Raw genomic sequence first — 27,332 nt, forward strand, 5'->3', positions numbered from 1 at the left:
AACCCCGGCTCCCTAGCTCCTCTCCTCTGTCCGCCTCTCCATCCCTTCATCCGTCTGTCCCTTCAAAGAGGGGGAGGGGGGTACCTGAGCCAGCAAGCAGCCCCTCCCTCCCCCTGTCCTGCGTCTCCTGCCCCTCTCCTGGGCCGGGAGGAGGCCAGGGTCGCGCGGGTCCCCATGGCTGGGGGCTGAGGGCCCGCCCCCCCCTCCTCCCCAGCCGCCACCACCTCCACCTCCCTGCCATCCTCGACAAGATGCCTGCCCCCGGCGCCCTCATCCTCCTTGCGGCCGTCTCCGCCTCCGGCTGCCTGGCGTCCCCGGCCCACCCCGGTGAGTCTGTCGGGCCATCCGTCTGTCCGGCGGCCCCCACCCGCGCGGCGGCCTCGCTGTCTTCCCAGGGGTCTGTCTGCAGGTCCTGCCCCGTCACCTGGTGCGCGTCTTCCCGCAGCCCAGCCGGGCCCGGAGCGACGGGGACGGTGCCTCTGTCAGCAGGGCCTGTGGGAGGGAGGCTGGGGGCTGGGTGGGGAGGGGGCTCCGTTTCGGCAACATGTGTGTATGCGTGCACGCATGTGTTTGTGCTGGTGTGTGCAGGAAGCCGGGGAAGGATAGGGCCTCTGGTAGAATTGGGGGCAGAGGACAGGAATACTATTTCTAAGGGGGACACAACACGGGAGGCTGTCTTTGGCTTCTGGAGAGACCCAGGGCTTGCGGAGTTCCCTTCTTTGGGTCTTGGGGCTGGGGATAGAGGACATCGGTGTGCGCCAAGCGTCCCTAAAAGAGACAGATCTCAACCCCACAAACTGGGGGGTTTCAGCATGGGGCAAGAATCCTGTCCCAGCCTGCAGCTGAGAGCTCGTCCTCCTCCCCAATGAGGGGTAATGAGGCTGTCCATGGGAGCGTATTTTAAATTCTGCAAGCTCCAGGCTTCACTATTACTCCTCTTTCCTTCAGCCCTCACTGGAATTCATCCAAGCCTGGGGTGAGGGGATGGGGTGGGGTGAGGTGGGGGGGGTCCCAGTTTGGGACCAGAGAAGAGACCCCACCCCCAATCCAACCACTTGGGAAGGCCCCAAACTACAACTCCCACAATGCCTTGGGCCACTCTGCACCTCTGCCAAGGGACCCTGGTCGCAGAGCATCATGGGAGTTGTAGTCCAAAAGGTGCCCGGCCGGGAGGGGGCATGATTTCAGTATCCAGGGACTTGAAGCTGGGACCCCAGCCCAGCCCTGTGCCTGCAGATGGATTCGCCCTGGGCCGGGCTCCTCTGGCTCCTCCCTACGCTGTGGTCCTCATTTCCTGCTCAGGCCTGCTGGCCTTCATCTTCCTCCTCCTCACCTGTCTGTGCTGCAAACGGGGCGATGTCGGCTTCAAGGTGAGGTGCATGAGGGGATTCAACCTGGGGAGGAAGACTCCAGCAAGGCCTTTACCCCCAACACAGGTGGTTGGTGGGGAGAGGGGGGCAGTAAATCCGAGAGCACCTTCTAGTTTGAAGCTATGGCAAGATCTGGAGCCTTGGGATGGAGAAACGGGGGGATGGAAATTGGGCTGGGACTGGGAGACAGTTACAAAAATGAAGGGGAGACAAACGTAAGAGAAAGACGATGGCGTGTCTCTCAGCCCTGCCTTCTCCCACTCCTCCTCGCCTCTCTCGGCCCCAGGAGTTTGAGAACCCTGAAGGGGAGGACTGCTCCGGGGAGTACACTCCCCCTGCGGAGGAGACCTCCTCCTCACAGTCGCTGCCTGATGTCTACATTCTCCCACTGGCTGAGGTCTCCTTGCCAATGCCTGCCCCGCAGCCTTCACACTCAGGTACTGCTCCACGCCATGACCGGAATCCCATGGTGTCCCGGGAAAGGCCAGAAGATGTTGAGTGTCTTCCTTTAGGGGCTGGGGCGGTTGAGACCAGGGGCAGCCAACGGGAAAGGCATAGGTGGGAGCCCCGGAATCTTGGAAGCAGCCTATGGGAAGGCAGACAAAGATCATCTTGGTGGAAGCCATTGCTTAATCCAAAACCAGATTTGGGGATTCTTGTGGGGCAAGCAGTGGTGAGATTAGCATAGAGCACAGTCTCAGAGGCAACCAATGGGAGGCTGAAATCACATCATAGGAGCTTGGGATGCCAAAGGGAAGGACTGATTGGATGCTGGAGTCTTGTGAGCAACCAATGAGGAAGCTGAGATCCTGACATGGAATATGGGTGGCAGCCAATGAAAAGAGAGTGATGTCTGCTCTGACCCCAGTCCCCACTGACTTGGGGTGTGTTGGTGGCACTCGGGAGTGGGGAGAGGCTCAGGGGCTTTCCCCTCTTGCCCTCCCCAGACATGACCACCCCCCTGGGCCTTAGCCGCCAGCACCTCAGCTACCTGCAGGAGATTGGGAGTGGCTGGTTTGGGAAGGTGAGTGGGCTGGGGAGGGGAGGCAGGGCTCCATGGATCCCGAGCTGTCCTCCTGTTCTGTGTCCACACCCCTGCTCTCACCACTTCTCATCTATCCCTCGCCTCCTCCCCGTGCCCCCTCAGCCTCCCATTCCCCCTCCGTCCACCTCTCACCGGCTCCCACCCGCCCCATCCCCGACATCTGTCAGTCAGCGCCTCCCTCCTCACTCCATTGACCACTCCGCCGCGCCACCCGGCTCTCCACGCGTCCGTCCGTCTGTCCATCCTTCCATCCGTCCCTGCGTCCATCGGATTCTGGGCCTGTGAGTGTCTCACCCCATGTCTGGTGTGGTTCAAGGGTGGTGGGATGTGGAGGGAGAAGCTGGGAAGGAGCCGGGGGTTGGAAGCTGTGTGGTGGGGTGGAGCTGGTCCCAGGGATGGGGCTGGGGAAATGGCACTGGCTGACTCCTGGGTTCCCCTTGACCAGGTGATCCTGGGAGAGATTTTCTCCGACTACACCCCTGCCCAGGTGGTGGTGAAGGAGCTCCGAGCCAGCGCAGGGCCCCTGGAGCAACGCAAGTTCATCTCGGAAGCACAGCCGTACAGGTACTGGGGGTTTCCAGTGGGTGTGTGCCTTGTTGAGGTGACATTCAGGAGTGGAAGGAGCACTGTATGGGGTGGAACCTGGAATCTACCTCTTCCTGGCTGTGCAGCTCTGGCAGAACTTCCCTCCCTGAACCTCAGGTCCTTCCTCTGGACCGAGCTAAGGGTGGGAAATGAGAGGCAGGATGGTGGAGGAGGCCGGAGCACAGAAGCTGAGCTAGAGGCCTGTTCCTCTCCCCTCTGAACCTCTGGATCTTCATCTGGAAAGTCAGTCCAAGAAGCCCTAGTGTCCTCATGAAGTGGGCAGCTGAGAGGATGTGAGATTTCCATGTTCAATGTTGGGTACCGGCTGGTACTTCCCTTCCCCAGGCCACAGACTAGGTTCCTGAGCAGGTCACTGTGGAGCTCCATCCCTGCCCTGCTTGGTCTCTACTCCACTCTCAGTGCTTCTAGGATGGTGTCTAGGTACACACTTGCCAGATAAATTCCTTGTGAGGTAGTGAGTTCCCTGTTTTGGAAAGGGTGTGTTTGCAGAGACCCCTTATCAGAACAGTTGTAAAGGTGGGCTTTACCCTGAGAAACACATTGGGTTTTGGCACTCCCTTGCTCCAAAACCTTCCATGGCTCCCAACTGCCTACAGGACACATCTGCTCCTCCTGACAGCCCACAGGCCCTGCAGAGTCTGACACAGTCCCCTTCCTTCCATTGTCCCCCTCACCCCAGCCACCCTGGCCTCCTCACTGACCCTCCCCACGGAAGCCTCTTCCCTGCCCCAGTGCATTGCTCCTTGCTATATCCTTTCTCTAGAATGTCACTCCTTGCTCACCCCCAGGTGTGGATGGGGCCCCTTCCCTTCCTCAGGCCTCAGCTCAGAGACACCTTCCCTTACTCCTCCCCTCCTTCCAAAGAGGGGCCTGAGATGCTCCACCCCGTCATGGTGTGTGTTTTCTTCATAACCCGTACCCCAGGTTGTCACTATACCATCTGCTCACTTGCTTATTGCCTGTCTCTCCCTAAACCTGTGCCAGCAACCACTGGCCACATATGCCTATTACATTTAAGCTAAGATGGGCAAGGTGGTATATGCCTGTAGTCCCAGCACTTTGGGAGGCCAAGGTGGGAGGATCACTTGAGGCCAGAAATTGGAGGATGCAGTGAGCTATGGCTGTACCACTGCACTCCCACCTGGGCGACAGAGCAAGACCCCGTCTCTATTATATAAATAAATAAATAAAATGTAAGCTAAATTAAAACGCAATCAAATTAAAAATATCATCATATCTCAAGTGCTCGATAGCCACCTGTAGCCAGTGGCTCCCCTGGTAGGCAGGGCTGGTCCAGAACATCCCCACCTTCGCAAAGCTCTGTTGGACAGTGCAGGTCTCTACTAGCAGCAGCTCGGGGTTTGTCTCGTTACCCCAGCACAAGTGCTGTTGGCTCTCACTGTCTGTGAGACAAGACAAGTGCTGTCTGTGCTGAGCGAGCCACAGACCCGAGATGAAATCCCAACGTTCCCATCATTACCAGCTGTGTGACCCTAGGCAAGTCACTTCACCTCTCTGAGCCTCTGTTTCCACCTGGATCAAATGGGGATCATCATCCTGCCTAGCAGGTTGCTGGGAGGATTTGACAGCAGAGCGGCCGGCCTTGGCCAGATTTGTGGGTGTACAGTGAATCCTGGCTTCCTCCTACAACAGCTGCCCCAAGTGCTGGGAACTCCAGCCACTGTTTAAGCCTCACACATGGCAGGAGCCTTGTGAACACTTTGTCGGGCCAGGCACGGTGGCTCACGCCTGTAATCCTAGCATTTTGGGAGGCTGAGGTGGGCGGATTGCCTGAGCTCAGGAGTTGGAGACAAGCCTGAGTGAAACCCCATCTCTACAAAAATACAAAAAAATTGGCCAGGCACAGTGGCTCACACCTGTAATCCCAGCACTTTGGGAGGCTGAGGCAGGCAGATCATGAGGTCAGGAGTTCGAGACCAGCCTGGCCAACAGGGTAAAACTCTGTCTCTACTAAAAATGCAAACATTAGCCAGGAGTGGTGGGCAGGCACCTGTAATCCCAGCGACTCCGGAGGCTGAGGCAGGAGAATCATTTGAACCCAGGAGGCCGAGGTTGTAGTGAGCTGAGATCCCACCACCACATTCCAGCCTGGGAGACAGAGTGAGAAAACAACAACAATAACAACAACACTGTTGCACAATTCTTCCGCCAAGCAGGAGCAAGAGACCCTGTTCTCCTGAGAAGGACACACAGCATACACAGCAGAGCCGTGGTTACACACAGGCAGTAGACGGCTGGGTACCGGGCAGCGGCCCCACAGCACACAAGTGGCTCTGCCTCCAGCCAGGCACCCAGTAGGAAAATAACTAGTAAGTTACTGTGCACCTACTCCTGGCCAGACCCTGGGCTGCAAGCCTGAAATGTTCTCTTCCTCCTACAGACTTCCAAGCCAGTTCTTCTCTCCGCATGTGTTTATTCAGCATCTACTAACCCAGGCACCGGGGACGCAGGCAGGAAGACACACCAAATTCTCATCCTAGGAAAGCTCACCCCCTAGTGGAAAAGGCACACAACAGATAAAGAAAGAGACTTTTTTTCCCCTAAGGCTCACTTTAGCCTTGAGCTCCTGGGCTCAAGTGATCCTCCTGCCTCAGCCTCCTGCATAGCCACCAGGTCTGGCTAACTTTTATTTTTATTTATTTATTTATTTATTTATTTGTCTTTTTTTTTTTTTTTTTTTCTTTTTCCAGATGAAGTCTTGCTTTGTTGCCCAGGCTGGAGTTCAGTGGTGCAATCTCAGCTCACTGCAACCTCTGCCTCCCGGGTTCAAGCGATTCTCCTGCCTCAGCCTCCCGAGTAGCTGGGATTCCAGGCATGCACCACCACACCAGGCTAATTTTTTGTATTTTTAGTAGAGACGGGGTTTCACCATGTTGGCCAGGCTGGTCTCGAACTCCTACCTCAGGTGATCCACCCACCTTGGCCTCCCAAAATGTTGAGATTACAGGTATTTTTGTTTTGTTTTGTTTTGTTTTTGAGACAGAATTTCACTCTTGTTGCCCAGGCTGGAGTGCAATGGCACGACCTCAGCTCACTGCAACCTCCGCCTCCTGGGTGCGAGCAATTCTCTTGCCTCAGCCTCCCAAGTAGCTGGGATTACAGGCATGCAGCACCACACCTGGCTAACTCTGTGTTTCTAGTAGAGATGGGGTTTCTCCATGTTGGTGAGGCTGGTCTCGAACTCCCGACCTCAAGTGATCCACACACCTCGGTCCCCCAAAGTGCAGGGATTACAGGTGTGAGCCACTGCGCCCGATCTCTCTTTTTTTTTTTTATTTTTATTTTTATTTTTTTTATTTATTTATTTTTTTTTTTATTTTTATTTTTATTTTTTTGAGGCAGAGTCTTGCTCTGTCGCCCGGACTGGAGTGCAGTGGCCGGATCTCAGCTCACTGCAAGCTCCGCCTCCCGTGTTTTCGCCATTCTCCTGCCTCAGCCTCCCGAGTAGCTGAGACTACAGGCGTCCGCCACCTCGCCCAGCTAGTTTTTGTATTTTTAGTAGAGACGGGGTTTCACCGTGTTAGCCAGGATGGTCTCGATCTCCTGACCTCGTGATCCGCCCGTCTCGGCCTCCCAAAGTGCTGGGATTACAGGCTTGAGCCACCGCGCCCGGCCTCTTTTTTTTTTTTAATTGTAGAGATGGATTTTCACTATGTTGCCCCAGCTGGTCTCAAATTTCTAGGTTCAAGCCATCCTCCTGCCTCGGCCTCCCAGAGTGCCAAGATTTCAGGTGAGAGCCACCGTGCCAAGCCATAAATCCATTTTAAAAAGAGAAACTGTCAGCCGGTGCGGTGGCTCACACCTGTAATCCCAGCACTTTGGGAGGCCGAGGCAGGCAGATTGCCTGAGGTCAGGAGTTCAAGGCCAGCCTGGTCAACATGATGAAATCCCATCTCTAATAAAAACACAAAAATTAGCCAGGCGTGTTGGCACATGACTGTAATCCCAGCTACTCAGGAGGATGAGGCAGGAGAACTGCTTGAGCCCAGGAGACGGAGGCTGCAGTGAGCCAAGATTGTGCCACTGTACTCCAGTCTAGGCGACAGAGCAAGACTCTGTCTCAAAAAAAAAAAGAGAGAGAGCGAGAGAAACTGTCAGAGAATGACAAGTACCATGAGGAATTGAGGCAATATGTGACAGAGACAGGGCCCACTTTGGACAGGACCATCAGGGAGGCGGGGTTGATATGGAGGAGTTGGCCATGCAAAGCACCATGGGAAATGCAATCCAGACAGAGGGAACAGCAGGTGCAAAGAATGTAGGACAGAAAGAAGCTCGTGGAGAGTGAGTATCCCTGGAAATACAGTTAGAATGCAGGGTGAAGGCTGGACACGGTGGCTCACGCCTGTAATCCCAGCACTTTGGGAGGCCGAGGTAGGCAGATCACTTGAGGTCAGGAGTTCAAGACCAGCCTGCCCAACATGGTGAAACCCCGTATCTACTAAAAATACAAAAATTAGCTGAGTGTGGTGGCGTGCACCTATAATCCCAACTACTCGGGAGGCTGAGGCAGGAGAATCACTTAAACCTGGGAGGCAGAGGTTGCAGTGAGCCGAGATTGCACCGCTGTACTCCAGACTGGGTGAAACAGCAAGACTCTGTCTCAAAAAAAAAAAAAAAAAAAAAAAAAAGAAAAATGCAGGGTGAAAATAAAAGCAAATAATATGTTGCCATTAAAACAGCAGTAATTGCTAGGATCTCAGCACATACCAGCTTTTCTCAGATCTCATGAAATTCCTCGGAGGAAGTTGCTGGCTCTAGAGGTCCCCCTGTTACAGATGAGGGAACCCGAGGCAGTGAGCAGTGAAGGGACTTGCCTAGATGACACACCTAGGAAAGTGGGAGTCAGGGTTCAAACCCCCGAGTCTGACTCTTTCCCACAGCGTGAGGGTAAAGGGGGTATCCAACCTGGCACTGGGGGGCAGCGAAGCTTCCAGGGGAGATGATGTTGAGGCAGAGGCAGGGGGGTGCCAAGAGAACTCTGATCAGAGGAGGGCGTTCTGCAGAGAGAGAACCATAGGTGGCTCATGCCTGTAATCCCAGCACTTTGGGAGGCTGAGGTGGGCAGATCACTTGAGGTCAGGAGTTCAAGACCAGCCTGGCCAACATGGTGAAACCCCCTATCTACTAAAAATACAAAAATTAGCCGGGCTTGGTGGCAGGCACCTATAATCCCAACTACTCAGGAGGCTGAGGCAGGAGAATCGCTTGGACCCGGGAGGTGGAGGTTGCAGTGAACTGAGATCACTCCATTGCACTCCAGCCTGAGTGACAAGAACAAAACTCTGTCTCAGAAAAGAAAGAAAGAAGAAAGAAAAGAAAGAAAAAAAAAGAAAAGAAAAGAGAGAGAGAGAAAACTGTAGGTACAAAGGCCCAGGCCTAAGCAAGGGCCTGCAGGTTTGGGAAAACCCACATAGGATTACTCCTGGGCCAGCCTGAGGGGCAGGAGGAATCAAAAAGCTGGTGCTCTATCCTGGGGTGCTGGGGAGCGACAGAGGGTTGTGTGCGGTGAAAAGCAGGTCGGGGCAAAGGGAAGGGTAGAGACTGGAGCCAGGGAGGCCAGGAGGAGGCTGTGGGGATGAGGAGGAGAAGACTGAGAAGAGTCAAGGGCAGGAACGAAGGTGGAGGTGAGGTGTGAGGAGGAAGAAGAGGTAAAGGGGTCCCTGGGGATCTGGCCCCAGGAGCAGGCCAGTGAGCGCCATCCAGAGATGGGGACCTGGGGAAGGACTGGGGTGCAGTCAAGGAGAGAGACTCTGAGATGAGGAAACAGATCAAAAAGGTAGAGTGGGCCGGGCTCAGTGGCTCACACCTGTACTTCCAGCACTTTGGGAGGCTGAGGGTGGATGGCTTGAGGTCAGGAGTTCGAGACCAGCCTGGCCAATATGGTGAAACCCCGTCTTTACTAAAAATACAAAAATGAGCCGGGCGTGGTGGCGCATGCCTGTAATCCTGGCTGCTCAGGAGGCTGAGGCAGGATACCAGCCTGGGCAACAGAGCGAGACACCATCTCAAAACAACAACAAAAAAAGGGTGGAGGCAGCAGTTTGGCTCTGCTGGGAGGTTGGGGCTGGATGAAGAAGAAGGGGCTGCCTTCCCAACCCAGCCGCCTCCTCACTCCACAGGAGCCTGCAGCACCCCAATGTCCTCCAGTGCCTGGGTCTGTGTGTGGAGACGCTGCCGTTTCTGCTGATTATGGAGTTCTGTCAACTGGTGAGGGTCTTGGGGGGTTGGGGAAGGGCAGAGGGGAGAGCTGGACGGGGCCGGGGCCAAGCCTGGTGCCCCTGGCTTCGTCGTCATCATCATCATCATCGTAGATGATGTGTGGCATGAGCTAACATTTCATGAGTGCTGACTGTCCTGGGGGCTGCCCTGAACAAGCAGGCAAGATAGGCTGTGTTATTACCTGCTGCAAGCAGCAGGCGAAACTGAGGCTCAGAGGGGCTACCCAGTGACAGCAGAGGCCATTCCATCCTCCGGGCAGACTGGCTGGAGGCCTGGGCGACTGGTGCTGCTGACCTTCTTTGCCTCCCTCCCAGGGGGACCTGAAGCGTTACCTCCGAGCCCAGCGGCCCCCCGAGGGCCTGTCCCCTGAGCTACCCCCTCGAGACCTGCGGACGCTGCAGAGGATGGGCCTGGAGATCGCCCGCGGGCTGGCGCACCTGCATTCCCACAACTACGTGCACAGGTGGGCGGGCCGGGGAACCGCGGGAGGAGCTACTAAGGGAAAGGGAGAAGGAGGGGAGGCTGCAGGGGAGGGGCTAAAGGAGGGGCGTACCCATGAGTGGCTGACACAAAATAGGGACGAACCGAGGAGGGTCTGGAGGAGGAGGGGCCAGGAGGGGAATGGGAGGAACCAAGTGAGGGGGAGGCAGGGTCAGGTGATGAGGGGAGGGGCCAAGAGAGGAGGAGGAGGAACCAGGGGAGGGAGAGGGGTCAGGGGAGGAGGAGGATCAGGAGGGGGAGGGGCCAAGAGAGGAGGAGGGGCCAGGAGAGGAACGGAAGGAGCCGGGTGACGGGGGGAGGCAGGGTCACGTGACGAGGAGAGGGGCCGGGAGAGGAGGGGGCGGAGTCAACAGCGAAGTAGGAGAAGCCAGAAGGGTCAGATGAAGAAGAGGAGGAGCCAGTGCAGAGGAAAAGTAGAGGAAACTTGGAAGAATCAGGATGGGGAGAAGACAAGACAGCAGGGGAGAATGAAAGCAGTCAGAGGGGAGAGACAGATCAAATGGAAGGGTGGAGTTAGTGTGAAGGGGCGGGGTCAGGGTGTGGCTGGAGGGCTGCCCCTGTGCTCACCTCCTCTCATTCTTCCCGCAGCGACCTGGCCCTGCGCAACTGCCTGCTGACCTCTGACCTGACCGTGCGCATCGGAGACTACGGGCTGGCCCACAGCAACTACAAGGTAGGGCTTCCTTCCGTCGGGGTGGGGGCTGTGGGGTGCCCTGACTCGCCTGACACCGCCCTGGTTCCCCCAGGAGGATTACTACCTGACCCCAGAGCGCCTGTGGATCCCGCTGCGCTGGGCGGCGCCCGAGCTCCTCGGGGAGCTCCACGGGACCTTCATGGTGGTGGACCAGAGCCGCGAGAGCAACATCTGGTGAGGACCAGGGGCCGCGGGGGCCGAGGCAGGCCAGGAAGATGGAAGGGTTACTAGATGCCACCAGTTCTACAGATGGGGAAACTGAGTCCCGGGCGGGTCAGGGCTGGGCTCTGACCTCTCTCTGCTCTCTGCAGGTCCCTGGGGGTGACCCTGTGGGAGCTGTTTGAGTTTGGGGCCCAACCCTACCGCCACCTGTCAGACGAGGAGGTCCTCGCCTTCGTGGTCCGCCAGCAGCACGTGAAGCTGGCCCGGCCGAGGCTCAAGCTGCCCTATGCGGACTACTGGTGAGGGCTAGCCCACTCGGGGCTCCTGGCCTGCCGCACCCCACCCAGGATGGTCCCAGCTCCCCGTCTCGTTTCCCACATCACCCACATCCCGTTTGCCCTCCATACCCCTCAAGAGTGAAGAGGAGCTGTCCCCACCATTTCTGCCAGCATTTGCTACTTGCAGGGGGACACAGGCAGGGAATGGCTGAGCTGTGATTTGAACCCACTTCATCCTAAGAGACCCGTTTCTTACCTGTCTGATTCCAGAGCTCACAGCCCAAACGGGGACACCACCACCCTCACCAGCTGTTCCCATCTGCTGCTGTGTCCCCTCTGCCTCCAGGTCCCCGTCACCCTCTCTCTCTGGGCATCTTACCCCCACCCCTGCTTCTTTGGGTCTCAGTACCTAGCTCCCCAGCCCAGTTACCTCCTCTGAATCTCTGTCCTCTTCCGTCCCCTCTTCTCCCTGGATCTCTGCCCCACTTCTTGGTTCTCTGTCCTCCTCTCTCTGGGTCTCTGTTCCTCTCCTTTTTTTTTTTTTTTTTTTTTTTTTACAGTGTTTTGCTTTTGTTGCCCAGGCTGGAGTGCAATGGCACGATCTTGGCTCACTGCAACCTCCGCCTCCCGGGTTCAAGCGGTTCTCCTGCCTCAGTCTCCCAGGTAGCTGGGATTACAGGCAGGTACCACCACACCGGGCTAATTGTTTGTATTTTTAGTAGAAACGGGTTTTCACCATGTTAGCCAGGCTGGTCTTGAACTTCTGACCTCAGGTGATCCACCTGCCTCAGCCTCCCAAAGTGCTGGGATTACAGGCATGAGCCACTAAGCCTGGCCCTCTGTCCCTCTCTCTCTGGATCTCTGTCCCTCTGTCTCTGGGTCTCTGTCCCTCTGTCTCTGGGTCTCTGTTCCCCTCTGCATCTCTATCCCCCTATCTCTGATTGTCTGTCCCCTCCCTGGGTCTCTTTCCCCTCCCTGGGTCCCTGCCCTGCTCACTCTGCCCCACCTCTCCCCAGGTATGACATCCTTCAGTCCTGCTGGCGGCCACCTGCCCAGCGCCCTTCAGCCTCTGATCTCCAATTGCAGCTCACCTACTTGCTCTCGGAGCGGCCCCCCCGGCCCCCACCGCCGCCACCTCCACCCCGAGACGGTCCCTTCCCCTGGCCCTGGCCCCCTGCACACAGTGCACCCCGCCCGGGGACCCTCTCCTCGCCATTCCCCCTACTGGATGGCTTCCCTGGAGCCGACCCCGACGATGTGCTCACGGTCACCGAGAGCAGCCGCGGCCTCAACCTCGAGTGCCTGTGGGAGAAGGCCCGGCGTGGGGCCGGCCGGGGTGGGGGGGCACCTGCCTGGCAGCCAGCGTCGGCACCCCCGGCCCCCCACGCTAACCCCTCCAACCCTTTCTACGAGGCGCTGTCCACGCCCAGCGTGCTGCCTGTCATCAGCGCCCGCAGCCCCTCCGTGAGCAGCGAGTACTACATCCGCCTGGAGGAGCACGGCTCCCCTCCTGAGCCCCTCTTCCCCAACGACTGGGACCCCCTGGACCCAGGAGTGCCCGCCCCTCAGGCCCCCCAGGCCCCCTCCGAGGTCCCCCAGCTGGTGTCCGAGACCTGGGCCTCCCCCCTCTTCCCTGCACCCCGGCCCTTCCCAGCCCAGTCCTCAGCGTCAGGCAGCTTCCTGCTGAGCGGCTGGGACCCCGAGGGCCGGGGCGCCGGGGAGACCCTGGCCGGAGACCCTGCCGAGGTCCTGGGGGAGCGGGGGACCGCCCCGTGGGTGGAAGAAGAAGAGGAGGAGGAGGAGGGCAGCTCCCCAGGGGAAGACAGCAGCAGCCTTGGAGGTGGCCCAAGCCGCAGGGGTCCCCTACCCTGTCCTCTGTGCAGCCGCGAGGGGGCCTGCTCCTGCCTGCCACTGGAGCGGGGGGACGCCGTAGCAGGCTGGGGGGGCCACCCTGCTCTTGGCTGCCCCCACCCCCCCGAGGACGACTCCTCGCTGCGGGCAGAGCGGGGTTCCCTGGCCGACTTGCCCATGGCCCCCCCCGCCCCGGCCCCCCCCCCGGTTTCCGGCCCCCCTCTTGGGGGCGCGGCCCCGCCCCCGCCCCCCGGGGGGGGGCCCCCCCCCCCCCCCCCCCCCCCGCCGCCACCTCCTCGGGCCCCCGCGGACCCGGCCGCGTCCCCCGACCCCCCTTCGGCCGTGGCCAGTCCCGGTTCAGGCCTCTCGTCGCCGGGCCCCAAGCCGGGGGACAGCGGCTACGAGACCGAGACCCCTTTTTCCCCCGAGGGAGCCTTCCCAGGTGGGGGGGCGGCCGAGGAGGAAGGGGTCCCTCGGCCGCGGGCTCCCCCCGAGCCACCCGACCCAGGAGCGCCCCGGCCACCTCCAGATCCGGGTCCGCTCCCACTCCCGGGGCCCCGGGAGAAGCCGACCTTCGTGGTTCAAGTGAGCACGGAGCAGCTGCTGATGTCCCTGCGGGAGGATGTGACAAGGAACCTCCTGGGGGAGAAGGGGGCGACAGCCCGGGAGACAGGACCCAGGAAGGCGGGGAGAGGCCCCGGGAACAGAGAGAAAGTCCTGGGCCTGAACAGGGACCCGACAGCCCTGGGCAACGGGAAACAAGCCCCAAGCCTGAGCCTCCCAGTGAACGGGGTGACAGTGCTGGAGAACGGGGACCAGACAGCCCCGGGCATCGAGGAGAAGGCAGGCATCGAGCAGAAGGCTGCGGAGAATGGGGCCCTGGGGTCCCCCGAGAGAGAAGAGAAAGTGCTGGAGAATGGGGAGCTGACACCCCCAAGGAGGGAGGAGAAAGCGCTGGAGAATGGGGAGCTGAGGTCCCCAGAGGCCGGGGAGAAGGTGCTGGTGAATGGGGGCCTGACACCCCCAAAGAGCGAGGACAAGGTGTCAGAGAATGGGGTCCTGAGATTCCCCAGGAACACGGAGAGGCTACCAGAGACTGGGCCTTGGAGAGCCCCAGGGCCCTGGGAGAAGACGCCCGAGAGTTGGGGTCCAGCCCCCACGATCGGGGAGCCAGCCCCAGAGACCTCTCTGGAGAGAGCCCCTGCACCCAGCGCAGTGGCCTCCTCCCGGAACGGCGGGGAGACAGCCCCTGGCCCCCTTGGCCCAGCCCCCAAGAACGGGACGCTGGAACCCGGGACCGAGAGGAGAGCCCCCGAGACTGGGGGGGCGCCGAGAGCCCCAGGGGCTGGGAGGCTGGACCTCGGGAGTGGGGGCCGAGCCCCAGTGGGCACGGGGACGGCCCCCGGCGGCGGCCCCGGAAGCGGCGTGGACGCAAAGGCCGGATGGGTAGATTACACGAGGCCGCAGCCACCGCCGCCACCGCTGCCACCGCCACCGGAGGCACAGCCGAGGAGGCCGGAGCCAGCGCCCCCGAGAGCCAGGCCGGAGGTGGCGCCCGAGGGAGAGCCCGGGGCCCCAGACAGCAGGGCCGGCGGAGACACGGCACCCAGCGGAGACGGGGACCCCCCCAAGCCCGAGAGGAAGGGCCCCGAGATGCCACGACTGTTCTTGGACTTGGGACCCCCTCAGGGGAACAGCGAGCAGATCAAAGGTGAGGAGGCTGCGAGGCGCAGTCGGGGCTGAGGTCCGGCTGTTTCCCAGGCTGCGGAGGGTGAGTGTGGGTAAAGATGTGGGGTCGGGCTGGCAGTGATGAATGCAGGCCCTGAAGCCCGCACTACCTGGGCTCACATCCTGGCTCGGTCCTCGTTCTAGCTCTTTGGCCTTGGGCAAATGTCCTTGCTGCATGGTGCCTCAGTTTACCCATCTGCCAAAAACACATGGCAGGGTTAGAACCTACCTCATAGGGTTGCTGTGAAGGTTAAATGAATTAGGACGTCCAAAGCACTTAATCAGAGCTGGGGATTCAGTAAGCACCTGCTTTTATTATTGCAGTTCACTTAGACCAGGGGTCTCAAACTCATGCCCACAGGGGCCAGACAACATAGGGAAATGAATGAAGCATGCTGGGGAGGCAGAATGGGGCTTCAGAAGAAATGCCCTGCGTAGACAGGGCAGCCACTTCTCAGGAATATGTACCTGGTGTTGGCGAATCTGCTACTTTTCCCTTTTGAACTAGAGCTCTGGGTTTTGTTTAGTTGTGTTTTTATGGTTGTAGCCAATTGAAAGGAAGCCTGTCTGTGGATGGCTCAAGGCCCCCAGGCTGCCAGCATGTGCTGATTTAAACTTAATAAGCTGGCTGGGCTCAGTGGCTCATGCCTGTAATCCCAGCACTTTGGGAGGCCAAGGTGGGCGGATCACCTGAGGTCAGGAGTTCAGGACCAGCCTGGACAACATGGCAAAACCTCGTCTCTATTAAAAATACAAAAATTAGCCAGGCTTTGTGGTAGGCGCCTGTAATCCCAGCTACTCGGAAGGCTGAGGCAGGAGAATCGCTTGAACTCGGGAGGCAGAGTTTGCACTGAGCCAAGATTGCGCCACTGCACTCCAGCCTGGGCCATAGAGCAAGACTCTTGTCTCAAAAAAAAAAAATTAGCCAGCATGGTGGCATGTACCTGTAGTCCCAGCTACTCGGGAGGCTGAGGCACAAGAATAGCTTGATCCTGGGAGTCAGAGGTTGCAGTGAGCCGAGATCACATCACTGCACTCCAGCCTGGGTGACAGCAAGACTCTGTCCCCAAAACAAAACAACAACAAAAAACAACAAAAACAACTTTCCAATAAGCTAAGGCATCTATCCAGTGTGCCAGGCCCCCTGTGTGCCAGGCCCTGAGCTGCCCAAGGCTGGGACCCAGGGAGCTTCAGACCCTGCCCTGACCCAACTCCACCACCATGGGACTAGTGAGCTGGAAGGCACAGCTATGCCTTTTCTTGAAAAGTTTTGGTAGGAATGCAGGAAGTGTTTTGCCACAGAGGAAACTATTTAAGATAAATGAAGGGTAAAAATAAATAGCCCTTGTTTAGATGTGGACATAGGAAATACAGTTCCAGCAGAATCTCTGGGAGGCGCAATTTCCTTAAATGTGGGTATGAAAGTTATAAGTGGCTGGGTCCTGTTTTATTTTGGCAACCTCACAGCCACACTTGAGGAAACAGTTATCTCCATAGAGGAGCCTGTGGCTCAGTGGGCAAGGGTCAGGAAGTGAGCTGGACAGAGGACGTTTCTTCCTCAAAGCCTGTGGTGTTCGAACACTGTCACTTCCTTGAGATTGTTGTAGGGAGTTTGTGACCAGCTGTATCAGGAAACAGCCCAGGCAGCAAGAAAATGTTGGGAGATGAGCAGCTAAAATGCCTCAGAGGATCTGGGTTGGATTAGAATTGGGGGGTGAGGCTGGGCGCAGTGGCTCAAGCCTGTAATCCCAGCGCTTTGGGAGGCCGAGACGGGCGGATCACGAGGTCAGGAGATCGAGACCATCCTGGCTAACACGGTGAAACCCCGTCTCTACTAAAAAATACAAAAAACTAGACGGGCGAGGTGGCGGGCGCCTGTAGTCCCAGCTACTCAGGAGGCTGAGGCAGGAGAATGGCGTAAACCCGGGAGGCGGAGCTTGCAGTGAGCTGAGATCCGGCCACTGCACTCCAGCCTGGGTGACACAGCGAGACTCTGTCTCAAAAAAAAAAAAATAAGAAGAAGAATTGGGGGGTGAAAAGAGAATAGCCTGCTTTTTTCCAAGTAAACTACTCATCCTTCAAGACCCCAAATTTCCCCTTTCCAAATTTCCTAATTTTTAAAGGTTGTCACCCTGACCTTTATCTGGGTACTCATAGCTCCAGAAAAACCCCCTCTAGACTGGGTGCGGTAGCTCTCCCTGTAATCCCAGCACTTTGGGAGGCCGAGGTGGGAGGATTGCCTGAGGTCAGGAGTTCGAGATCAGCCTGGTCAACGTGGTGAAACCCTGTCTCTATTAAAAATACAAAAATTAGCTGGGCATGGTGGCAAGTGCCTGTAATCCCAGCTACTCGGGAGGCTGAGGCAGGAGAATCGCTTGAACTCAGGAGGTGGAGGTTGCAGTGAGCCGAGATCGCACCACTGCACTCCAGCCTGGGAGACAAGAGGGAGACTTCGTTAAAAAACAAAAAACAGGCCGGGCGCGGTGGCTCAAGCCTGTAATCCCAGCACTTTGGGAGGCCGAGACGGGCGGATCACGAGGTCAGGAGATCGAGACCATCCTGGCTAACACAGTGAAACCCCGTCTCTACTAAAAAATACAAAAAACTAGCTGGTCGAGGTGGCGGGCGCCTGTAGTCCCAGCTACTCGGGAGGCTGAGGCAAGAGAATAGTGTAAACCCGGGAGGCGGAGCTTGCAGTGAGCCGAGATTGTTCCACTGCACTCCAGCCTGGGCGACAGAGCGAGACTCCGTCTCAAAAAAAAACCAAAAACAAAAAAAGAGAATAGCAAAAGGTAGTGAAACTTGAGTATAGAGAATGAGGACCAGAGAGGGACCATCTGCATTCATCTTTCTCCCTGCCCCACCTAAATCTTCCTCTTGCCCCTGCCATCAGCCCACAAAGGGCAGTTAGTTAACTTATGCAGTAATGGAGGGATAAGTGACCCCTGTTCATTTGCCAGTGAGGAAACAGAGGCTCAAAGAGGTGGATCTAGCTGGGTGTGGTGGCTCATGCCTATAATCCCAGCTCTTTGGGAGGCCAAGGAGGGCAGATCACGAGGTCAGGAGTTCAAGACCAGCCTGGCCAAGATGATGAAACCCCGTCTCTACTAAAAAATACAAAAATTAGCCAGGTGTAGTGGCATGTGCCTGTAGTCCCAGCTACTCAGGAGGCTGAGGCAGGTGATCTGCTTGAACCTGGGAGGCAGAGGTTGCAGTGAGCCGAGATCGCGCCACTACACTCCAGCCTGGGTGACAAAGCAAGACTCCATCCCCCTCCCCACCAAAAAAAAAAAAAAAAAAAAAGAAAAGAGAGAGAGACAGAGAGGTGGATCTGTTTGCCCAGGGACACACAGCAAGCGAAGATAAACTTGGGATTCCAAGCCAGGTTTTCTCCTTCAGGGACCTCAAGTCCTTCCTTCCTAGCAGACTAAAATTGAAAAGTCTTAGAGCAGGGAAGGGGCCTGGAGATGGTTAGACACCCCAACTTTGGCGATCAGGCGCCAGAGAGGGGAAGTACCTTGGTCATTTTCACAGAGCAGGAGCATTCACTCATTAATCCTACAAATATTGACTGAGTACTTCCATGTGCTTGGGGCCTGGAAATGAGGCTATGAATGAGCCAGACTCGGTCTCTGTTCTTTAGCGAGGCCAACACACTACCACAGAAGTATAATTACACGCTGAGAAAACTGCTCAGAAGGAGAGGTGCTCGGTGGATGGGGTGCAGAGTGGGTGCTCCTAACCTCCCAGGAGCCCTAGGAGATCTCTGAAGGCTTTGAAAGCCCAGAGCTGGAGGATGTGCAGGACTTGCCTTAGAAAAGGCAGTCCAGGCCGGGCGCGGTGGCTCACGCCTGTAATCCCAGCACTTTGGAAGGCCGAGATGGGTGATCACGAGGTCTGCAGTTCCAGACCAGCCTGGCTAGCATGGTGAAACCCCGTCTCTACTAAAAATACAAAAAATTAGCCGGGCATGGTGGCGCGCGCGCCTGCAGTCCCAGCTACTCGGTGGGAGGAATGGTGGGGTGGCCCATGTGGCTAGATGGACGTCAGGCCAAAGGAGGTGGGGACAGAGGCCAGAGAGATCAGAGGGCCAGGGCATGCGGGCCTGGTGGGCTATGGGAAGTTGGGGCTTAAAGCCGTTGCCACTGGGGAGCTCTGGGGAGGTTGAGCACTGGAGAGGACCCTTCCCACACTGCCTGGAGAAAGGCCCCAGTGCAGCTCTTCCGTTCACGAAGTGGGTGCTGAGGCCCAGATTGTGTGGAGGGCTTACCTGAGGCCACACAGCTAGGTGGGAGGGCCTGCCTCAGTTTCCCCGGGACAGGGGCTCACCAGGTCTCTCCCCTCGCAGCCAGGCTCTCCCGGCTCTCCCTGGCGCTGCCGCCGCTCACGCTCACGCCGTTCCCGGGGCCGGGCCCGCGGCGGCCCCCGTGGGAGGGCGCGGACGCCGGGGCGGCTGGCGGGGAGGCCGGCGGGGCGGGGGCGCCGGGGCCGGCGGAGGAGGACGGGGAGGACGAGGACGAGGACGAGGAGGAGGACGAGGAGGCGGCGGCGTCGGGCGCGGCGGCGGGGCCGCGGGGCCCCGGGAGGGCGCGAGCAGCCCCGGTGCCCGTCGTGGTGAGCAGCGCCGACGCGGACGCGGCCCGCCCGCTGCGGGGGCTGCTCAAGTCTCCGCGCGGGGCCGACGAGCCAGAGGACAGCGAGCTGGAGAGGAAGCGCAAGATGGTCTCCTTCCACGGGGACGTGACCGTCTACCTCTTCGACCAGGTGCGGAACCCGAGAGGGCGCGGTTGCGGGGGCGCGGCCCGGAGGGAGCCGGAGCCTGGAGCGGGGCGGGGCCTGGAGAGAGGCCGAGCTTAGAGTTGGGCGGGGCCTGGCGGGAGGCAGAGCTGGAGTGGGGCGGGGCCGAGCTAGGGTGGGGCGGAGCCCAGGGCGGGGCCTGGAGGGAAGTCGCGCCTAGAGGAGCAGGGCCTGGGGCGGGGCCTAGACGAAGGCTGAGCTTAGAGTGGGGCGGGGTCTAGAGCAGGGTTTGGAGGCAGGCTAAGCCTAGAGCGGGGGCGAGGCCTGGAAGGAGACTGCGCCTAGGATCGGGACAGAGTCTGGATCGGGGTCTGAGGGAGGCCAAGCCTATGGTGCGGCAAGAGGAAGCCTGGAGAAAGTCCACGGCTGGAATGGGGGCGGAGCCTAAGGCGAGGCGGATCGAGCAAGGCGCGGGCAGGGCCTAGGGGGTGAAGGCGGGGTCTGGGAAGAGACTGGTCAGGGAAATGGGGCGGGACTAGGAAGACGGGCGGAGGCTTTGAGTGTGAGGGCAGGGCCTGACAGTGGGGCAGGGCCGGGAGGACGGGCCGAGCCTAGAGCTGGGGTGGGACCTAGGGTGAGGGCAGGGCTTGTGATGGGGGCGGGGTGTAGAGGGCGAGGAGAGGCCTGGAAAGTGAGGGTGAGTCTGGAAGGAAAGAGGGCGTACTGGGTAGTCAAGTATGGGATTCTGGAGAGACTAGGGAGGAAGTGTTGAGAAGAGGAAGTGTTGAGAAGTGGCCTGGACGGTGTGGTCGGGGCCTAGTGAGAGTTTGGGCATTGTTTGTTGACTAGAGTTCTAGTGTCTATAGGGCTGGTTCGGGATGGAGCAGATCTTACCCACTAGGGAAGGGCCATGGCTAGGCTGCAGGTGGGCTTCAGAGATGCAGCAGGCAGTCTTAAAGTATTTTGGGGTGGGGTCAGGGATGAGAGAACCTAACGACTGGGACGGACGGGTCTTTAGAGAGATGGGTAGAGGATTGTGTTAAGAGGCCAGTCGCGAGTGGCTCACGCCTGTAATCCCAGCACTTTGGGAGGCCGAGGCGGGAGGATCGCTTGAAGCCAGGAGTTCGAGAGCAGCCTAGCCAACATGGCCAGACCTCATCTCTTAAAAAGAAAAAAATTATTTTGGTGTGGTGGTGCGCATCTGTAGTCCCAGCTACTCGGGAGGCTGAAGTGGGAGGATCACTTGAGCCTGGGAGGTTGAGGCTGCATTGAGCCATGATCACAACACTGCTCTCCAGCCTGGGCGACAGTGAGACTCCGTCTATAACAAAAAGAAAAACACGGATGGTGTTGAAGAGAAAAAGGGAGGGCGAGTGGTGCTGAGGAACTGGGGCCTTGTCTAGATGAACCTGGGGCAGGCATACCGGGCTGAGATTGTGAGAGAAATGGAAATAAGGCCAAGAACTGGGGCCTGGGCCACTGAAATATATTCAGAGGGGTGGAACTTAGAGGGCAGGAGCAGGTCTACTTCTGAGGGAGGGTTCGGGGGCAGGGTCACTGCGTCCAGCATGGGATGCGCTCAGGATGGGACAGGGGTTGGGAGGGCCACTGGAGCAGGTCTAGATCTCAGAGGTGGGTGGGACTGACGGGGACGGGGTGGGGCTTATGGAGATCGCTTTAGGTTAGGGGATCCGGTGGAGGCCGCGCATTAATGAGCCAGGAGAGAATCCCCACGTTGGGCTACTTAGCTGTGCGCGGGGCTCAGCTGCCAGGTAAGGAGCCTCGGGCCAGGTTGAGGTTAAGGCTGGCCCGAGGCTTCGAAGCCAGATTAGGGGCTCCAGCCACCTCTCCAGAGCGTGTGATTATAAATTGGGATTCCTAGAGCCCCAGAAAAAATAGCCGGCTTTGTTGCTTTTGGGGGATGCGGTAAATGGGACGTGACGGTTTGTCCCCTCTGGCTTCCCGCTAATCTGCCTTCACAGGAGACGCCAACCAACGAGCTGAGCGTCCAGGGCCCCCCCGAGGGGGACACGGACCCGTCAACGCCTCCAGCGCCCCCGACGCCTCCCCACCCCGCCACCCCCGGAGATGGGTTTCCCAGCAACGACAGCGGCTTTGGTGAGGGCGGGCCCAATGGGGCAGGAGGGGGCGGGAGCCATGGGCGGACGGGGCGGGGCCTATGGGGTGGGAGGGGCGGGACCGGAGGGCGGAAGCGCCGCAGGTGCCTGCGGCCTGACTGCGGTCTTCTGCCGCAGGAGGCAGTTTCGAGTGGGCGGAGGATTTCCCCCTCCTCCCCCCTCCAGGCCCCCCGCTGTGCTTCTCCCGCTTCTCCGTCTCGCCTGCGCTGGAGACCCCGGGGCCACCCGCCCGGGCCCCCGACGCCCGGCCCGCAGGTACCATATCCTCGGCCCTGCCCCTCCTCTGCCCATCTCTGTCCCGCTACGTTCCACTGCCAACTTCTTTTTTGTTGTTGTTTTTTTTGTTTTTTTTTTTTGAGACGGAGTCTCGCTCTGTCACCCAGGCTGGAGTGCTGTGGCCGAATTTCAGCTCACTGCAAGCTCCGCCTCCCGGGTTCAGCCATTCTCCTGCCTCAGCCTCCGGGTTTGCTGGGATTACAGGCGCCGCCACGTCGCCCGGCTAGTTTTTCGTAGTTTTTAGTAGAGACGGGGTTTCACCGTGTTAGCCAGGATGGTCTCGATCTCCTGACCTCGTGATCCGCCCGTCTCGGCCTCCCAAAGTGCTGGGATTACCTCGTGAGCCACCGCGCCCGGCCTCCACTGCCAACTTCTTGTGCCCATCTTTCAATGTCCCTGCCTCTCTCTTCCCAGTCTCTTCTCTCTCCCCTCTCAGTCAACAGACACCCCACCCAGTTCTGGAACCAGCTCAGACCAGGCGATGTCAATCAGACGGTCGTAGGCAGGCAGGCCGGCTGTCCCCCACCCCCAGCCTCAGTTTCGTCTTCTGCGGGGATTCCCCCCACCCCCAACTCTTGCCCATCTTTGTCCCACCTCTGGGCTCAGACTCCGGCCTGGCACTTGCCGGATCCTGATCCCACCTCTGGGAAACACGGTGCTCAGGGGCAGACAAGGAGAGAGAAACCCAGAGTGCTCAAAGCCGGTTGGTGTGAACCAGAGCAGGGAGGACACAGCTGGGGGTTAGAGAGCAGTCACAGCGGCACCGCTGCTCTCGCGTGGACCCTGCAGTGCCTCACCCCACAGTTTAACCCATTTAATGTTCATTGCGATCCCATGGGGTGGATTCTAGTCTCGTCCTCTTTTTTTTTTTTTTTGAGACGGAGTCTCGCTTTGTTGCCCAGGCTGGAGGGCAGTGGTGCAATCTAAGCTCAATGCAACCTCCGCCTCCTAGGTTCAAACGATTCTCGTGTCTTAGCCTCCCAAGTAGCTGGGTTCACAGGCATGCACCACCACCCCCAGCTACTTTTTTTGTATTTTTACTACAGACAGTGTTTCACCATGTTGGCCAGGGCAGTCTCCTGACTTCAAATGATCCGCCCACCTCGGCCTCCCAAAGTGCTGGGATTACAGGCGTAAGCCACCGGGCCTGGCCAATCTCGTCCCCATTTTACAAACGAGAACACCGAGGCACAGAAAGAAGTGAGGAGCTGGGATTCAAAGAGGCAGTTGCTCGGCCTCTGAGTCTGTGCCCTCTCTAGTAGCGAACATTGGTCAGGTTTCTTTCCTGGAGTTTCATATGCACCATATCGTTAATCCTCGTGGCCACCTTGGGAGAGGGGTCATGTCGCCCCTAGTTTCCAACTCTTAGCGATGCTAAGGCCACTCTCAGGGAGAGGAGGGCACAGTGGCAGGTCCCAGCGCAGGACTGGAACGGGACTGGGCTCTCTGCTGCCCCCTGCTGCCGAGCCAGGGAACACCCCAGGACGCAGGGCTTGTACCCATCCCGGCGGAACAGGTGGTGCTCCCCGGTGTCAGAGCTAAGGTAGAAGGCGCCACTGAAGGGTTTCACTCCTACTTCCCCAATCTTGCCTGAGTCCAGATATTGTCCCTGCCATTTCTTACATGTGTGACCTGGGGCAAGTCGCTTTCCCTCTCTGTGCTTCAGTTCCCTCATATATAGAGTGGGAATGATAACAGGATCTAATTCATAAGATTGCTGAGGGAATTAAATGGCTAAATCCTCCCGTGTATGCATGTATGCAGCACGGAGCCTGTTCATGCAGCAGCAGTCTCTAACCATTAGCAATTATTATTATTTAGTTAGTTAGTTAGTATTTTTGAAATGGAGTTTCACGCTTGTCTCCCAGGCTGAAGTGCAATGGCGTGATCTCGGCTCACTGCAACCTCCACCTCCCGGGTTCAAGCAATTCTCCTGCCTCAACCTCCTGAGTAGCTGGAATTACAGGCACCCACCACCACACTCGGCTAATTTTTGTATTTTTAGTAGAGATGGGGTTTCACCATGTTGGACAGGCTGGTCTTGAACTCCTGACCTCAGGTGATCTGCCCACCTCAGCCTCTCAGTTGGGATTACAGGCATGAGCCACCGTGCTCAGCCCTGTTAGCTATTATTATTATTAGCTATTACTGCACTTAAAATTAAGTCGATGTTTTCTGATCGTCCTCCGCGTGCAGGCGCCGTGCTGGGCACAGGGGATTGTGTGTGGAGCAAGACGGGTGAGCCTGCCTGGCCCTCCCTGCAGATGCTGGCCACACGCTGCTATGACAAATGAGTAACTGCAAACTCAGGCTTGCAGAGAAAGCAGATGACAAGAGGAAAGGGTTTTATTTTCCCCTTAGAAGTGTCATTTAAGGCCAGGCGTGGTGGCTCACGCCTGTAATCCCAGCACTTTGGGAGGCCGAGGCAGGCGGATCACCTGAGGTCAGGAGTTCAAGACCAGCCTGACCAACATGGAGAAACCCTGTCGCTACTAAAAATGTGAAATTAGTTGGACGTGGTGGCACATGCCTGTAATCCCAGCTACTCGGGAGGGCGAGGCAGGAGAATCGCTTGAACCCGGGAGGCGGAGGTTGTGGTGAGCTGAGATTGCACCATTGCACTCCAGCCTGGGCAACAAAAGCGAAACTCCATTTCAAAAAAAAAAAAGTGTCATTTAACTGGGGACTGGAAGGATTGGTTGTCATTAGGTGAAGGAGGAGGGGACTGCGTGCTGGCAGAGGGGACAGCTTGCACACAGGGCCTGAGGCAAGAGAGAGCTTGGCCTGCTCAAGGAACAGAAGGAGACTGGTGTGGCTGAGGGTTACTTAGAGCACATGGAGGGCTGAGGAGTGAGGGCAGGGGGTGCACTGAGGACTAGGACTTTGTCCTGGGGGTGCTAGGGAGCCATGGAGGACTATAAGCAGGGGAGGGAAGTCAATGTTGGGTGTAGGAAGACTGCTCTGGGGCCTTTTGGGGGCAGAAGGGCAAGAGTGGGAGCTGGGAGGCTGGGGAGAGGCTGGGGAAAGCACAGTGAGCCAGGGCCATGGGAATGGAGAGGTTGGACAGGGCAGAGAGTCAAGGGCGGGCGGGACAGAGCTGGGGGCTGACTCTTCCTTCACTTGGCTGCATCCTCAGGCTTCACTCTGAATGTCACTTCCTCCCTGAAGCCGTCATCGCAGGGCCTCTGTGAGGACAGGGTGGGGGTGCATTCCAGGGTATGGGGACACTGCCAAGTGGTGAGTCAGGGCTGAGCTGGCAGGGCCGGCAAGCGAGAATGACTTCACCTTTAATCATCAGCAGAGGAGATGGAGGGCGCAATCGTGCCGAACCCCAAATCCCTTAGCTCTGTTGACAAATACTTCTGCAGCAGCGTGGGCTACGAGCTGCCGCGCCTGTCTGGCTCCCAGGACCACGGTGTGGGGGCCTGAGGCGGGTCCTCTCCTCTGCCCTGCTCAGTGTGGCTCTGTCCACTTAGCAAACATTTACTGGGTACTAAGAGATGCCACATACCCCAAAGTCTTCATGAAGCACGAAGGTCATGCTTCCCATTGAAAGAGGGAAACTGAAGCTCAGGGACTGGGAGTGAGGGCAATGATTTGACCCAGGCCCGCCAGGTAAGAAGTACAGGGTGGAGCATGAGGGAGCCTGATATGAGGCCCCCAGCGAGAACCTGCACCTCCCGGACCTTAGTTTTCTGGTCTGTGCAATGGATGAGGCTTTCATTCCACTCGTCCAGGGAGGTCAGAGCTAGAGTCATGGGAAAGTCTGGTCGGAGTTCCTGGGGAGAGTTCTTTCCACAGGGAAAAGGGGTGCTTTGTGCCAGATGGGCTGCTGGGGACACAGCAGTGACCACGGCCGCTGTCATCACTGAGGTTACATTCTATAGGAACAAGCAGACAGGAAGCTCCTCCACAAGGACAGGGCAGGCCGGGCGCGGTGGCTCACACCTGTAATCCCAGCACTTTGGGAGGCCGAGGCAGGCGGATCACGAGGTCAGGAGATCAAGACCATCCTGGCTAACACGGTGAAACTCTGTCTCTACTAAAAAAAATACAAAATATTAGTCAGGCATGGTGGCAGGCGCCTGTAGTCCCAGCTACTCAGGAGGCTAAGGCAGGAGAATGGCATTAACCTGGGAGGCGGAGCTTGCAGTGAGCTTAGATCGCGCCACTGCACTCCAGCCTGGGTGACAGAGCAAGACTCCATCTCAAAAAAAAAAAAAAAAAAGAAAAAGAAAAGAAAAGAAAAAGAAAAATAGAAAAATTAGCCGGGTGTGTGTGTGGTGGCAGGCACCTGTAATCCCAGCTACTCAGGAAGCTGAGGCAGGAGAATTGCTTGAATCCAGAAGGCAGAGGTTGCAGCAAGTCAAGATCCCACACTCCAGCCTGAGCAACAGAGCGAGACTCCGTCTCAAAACAAACAAAAACAAAAAAAAAAACAAAAAAACAAAAAACAGGGACAGGGTTGGCCGGACACAGTGGCTCATGCCTGTAATTCTAGCACTTTGGGAGGCTGAGGCGGGTGGATTACGAGGTCGGGAGATCGAGACCATCCTGGCTAACATGGTTAAACCCCGTCTCTACTAAAACTACAAAAAATTAGCTGAGCGTGCTGGCAGACACCTGTAGTCCCAGCTACTCGGGAAGCTAAGACAGGAGAATGGCATGAACCCAGGAGGCGGAGTTTGCAGTGAGCCGAGATTGCGCCACTGCACTACAGCCTGGGTGACAGAGCGAGACTCCGTCTCAAAACAAAACAACAACAACAACAACAACAAAAACAAGGACAGGGTAATCCCAGAGTGACAAACGCAAAACAGTCAGAGGGAAATGAGTGAGAAAGACTGGAGGGTGCAGGGGTGACTGCTTGACTCAGTATGGTTGGGGAAGGACTCAGTGGAGGGGATGCTGCAGGTGGGGCCTTAGTCACGGGGGAAGAATGTTCCAGGCAGCGGGAACAGCACGTGCAAAGACCCTGGGGTGGGAGCGTGCTGGGAGCACTGGAGGAACAGCAGGAGGCCCAGTGGCTGGAGCAGAGGGGAGAAGAAGGGTAGGTGAGGACAGAGAAGAGACAGCAGATCTTTTGAGTCACGATGGGTGAGGGCTTTGCTTTTCCACTGAGTGACTTCGAAGGCATGAGGCTGTCCCCCTAGTAATTTCATGTCTCTCTCTCCCCTGTCCATCTTCAGGCCCCGTGGAGAACTGATTCCCCGAAGACCCGACCCCCCTGCACCCTCAGAAGAGGGGTTGAGAATGGAATCCTCTGTGGACAGCGGCGCCACTGCCACCACCGCAGACGCCGCCTCCGGGGAGGCCCCTGAGGCTGGGCCCTCCCCCTCCCCCTCCCCCACCATGTGCCAAACGGGAGGCCCCGGCCCCCCGCCCCCAAGCCCCCCAGATGGCTCCCCTGACCCCCCTGACCCCCTCGGTGCCAAATGAGGCAGGAATCCCCCCACCCCTCCATAGAGAGCCGCCTTTCTTGGAACTGAACTGAACTCTTTTGGGCCTGGAGCCCCTTGACACAGCGGAGGTCCCTCCTCACCCACTCCTGGCTCCAGACAGGGGCTGCAGGCTTCGGGGACCTGGACCCCCCATTTCGCGTCTCCCCTTTCCCTCCCCAGCCCCTGGAGGGGTCTCTGGTTCAAACCTTCGCGTGGCATTTTCACATTATTTAAAAAAGACAAAAACAACTTTTTGGAGGAA

The 27,332-nt window shown here is 58.0% G+C and overlaps 1 protein-coding gene across 1 annotated transcript; it reads left to right on the forward strand.

Moving 5' to 3' along the window:
• LMTK3 (lemur tyrosine kinase 3) lies at nt 1–27,332 on the forward strand. The gene is made up of 15 exons (XM_023182511.1): nt 1–327; nt 1,237–1,370; nt 1,657–1,807; nt 2,318–2,394; nt 2,861–2,979; nt 9,165–9,252; nt 9,579–9,727; nt 10,354–10,438; nt 10,512–10,633; nt 10,771–10,920; nt 11,916–14,461; nt 18,827–19,242; nt 21,198–21,333; nt 21,471–21,608; nt 26,819–27,332. The coding sequence occupies exons 1-15, from the start codon at nt 252–254 to the stop codon at nt 26,833–26,835; spliced, it is 4,404 nt and encodes a 1,467-aa protein (XP_023038279.1). The 5' UTR covers nt 1–251; the 3' UTR covers nt 26,836–27,332.

This window comes from Piliocolobus tephrosceles, chromosome 21, assembly GCF_002776525.5.
Source record: "Piliocolobus tephrosceles isolate RC106 chromosome 21, ASM277652v3, whole genome shotgun sequence".
In the NCBI taxonomy this organism is placed as follows: domain Eukaryota; kingdom Metazoa; phylum Chordata; class Mammalia; order Primates; family Cercopithecidae; genus Piliocolobus; species Piliocolobus tephrosceles.

Bases quoted from the DNA above. Each gene is read 5' to 3' on its own strand.
- LMTK3 (XM_023182511.1), top strand. From the start codon at position 252: ATGCCTGCCCCCGGCGCCCTCATCCTCCTTGCGGCCGTCTCCGCCTCC. The intron at 328-1,236 runs GTGAGTCTGTCG...CTGTGCCTGCAG, and splicing joins GGCGTCCCCGGCCCACCCCG to ATGGATTCGCCCTGGGCCGG. The intron at 10,921-11,915 runs GTGAGGGCTAGC...ACCTCTCCCCAG, and splicing joins CTGCCCTATGCGGACTACTG to GTATGACATCCTTCAGTCCT.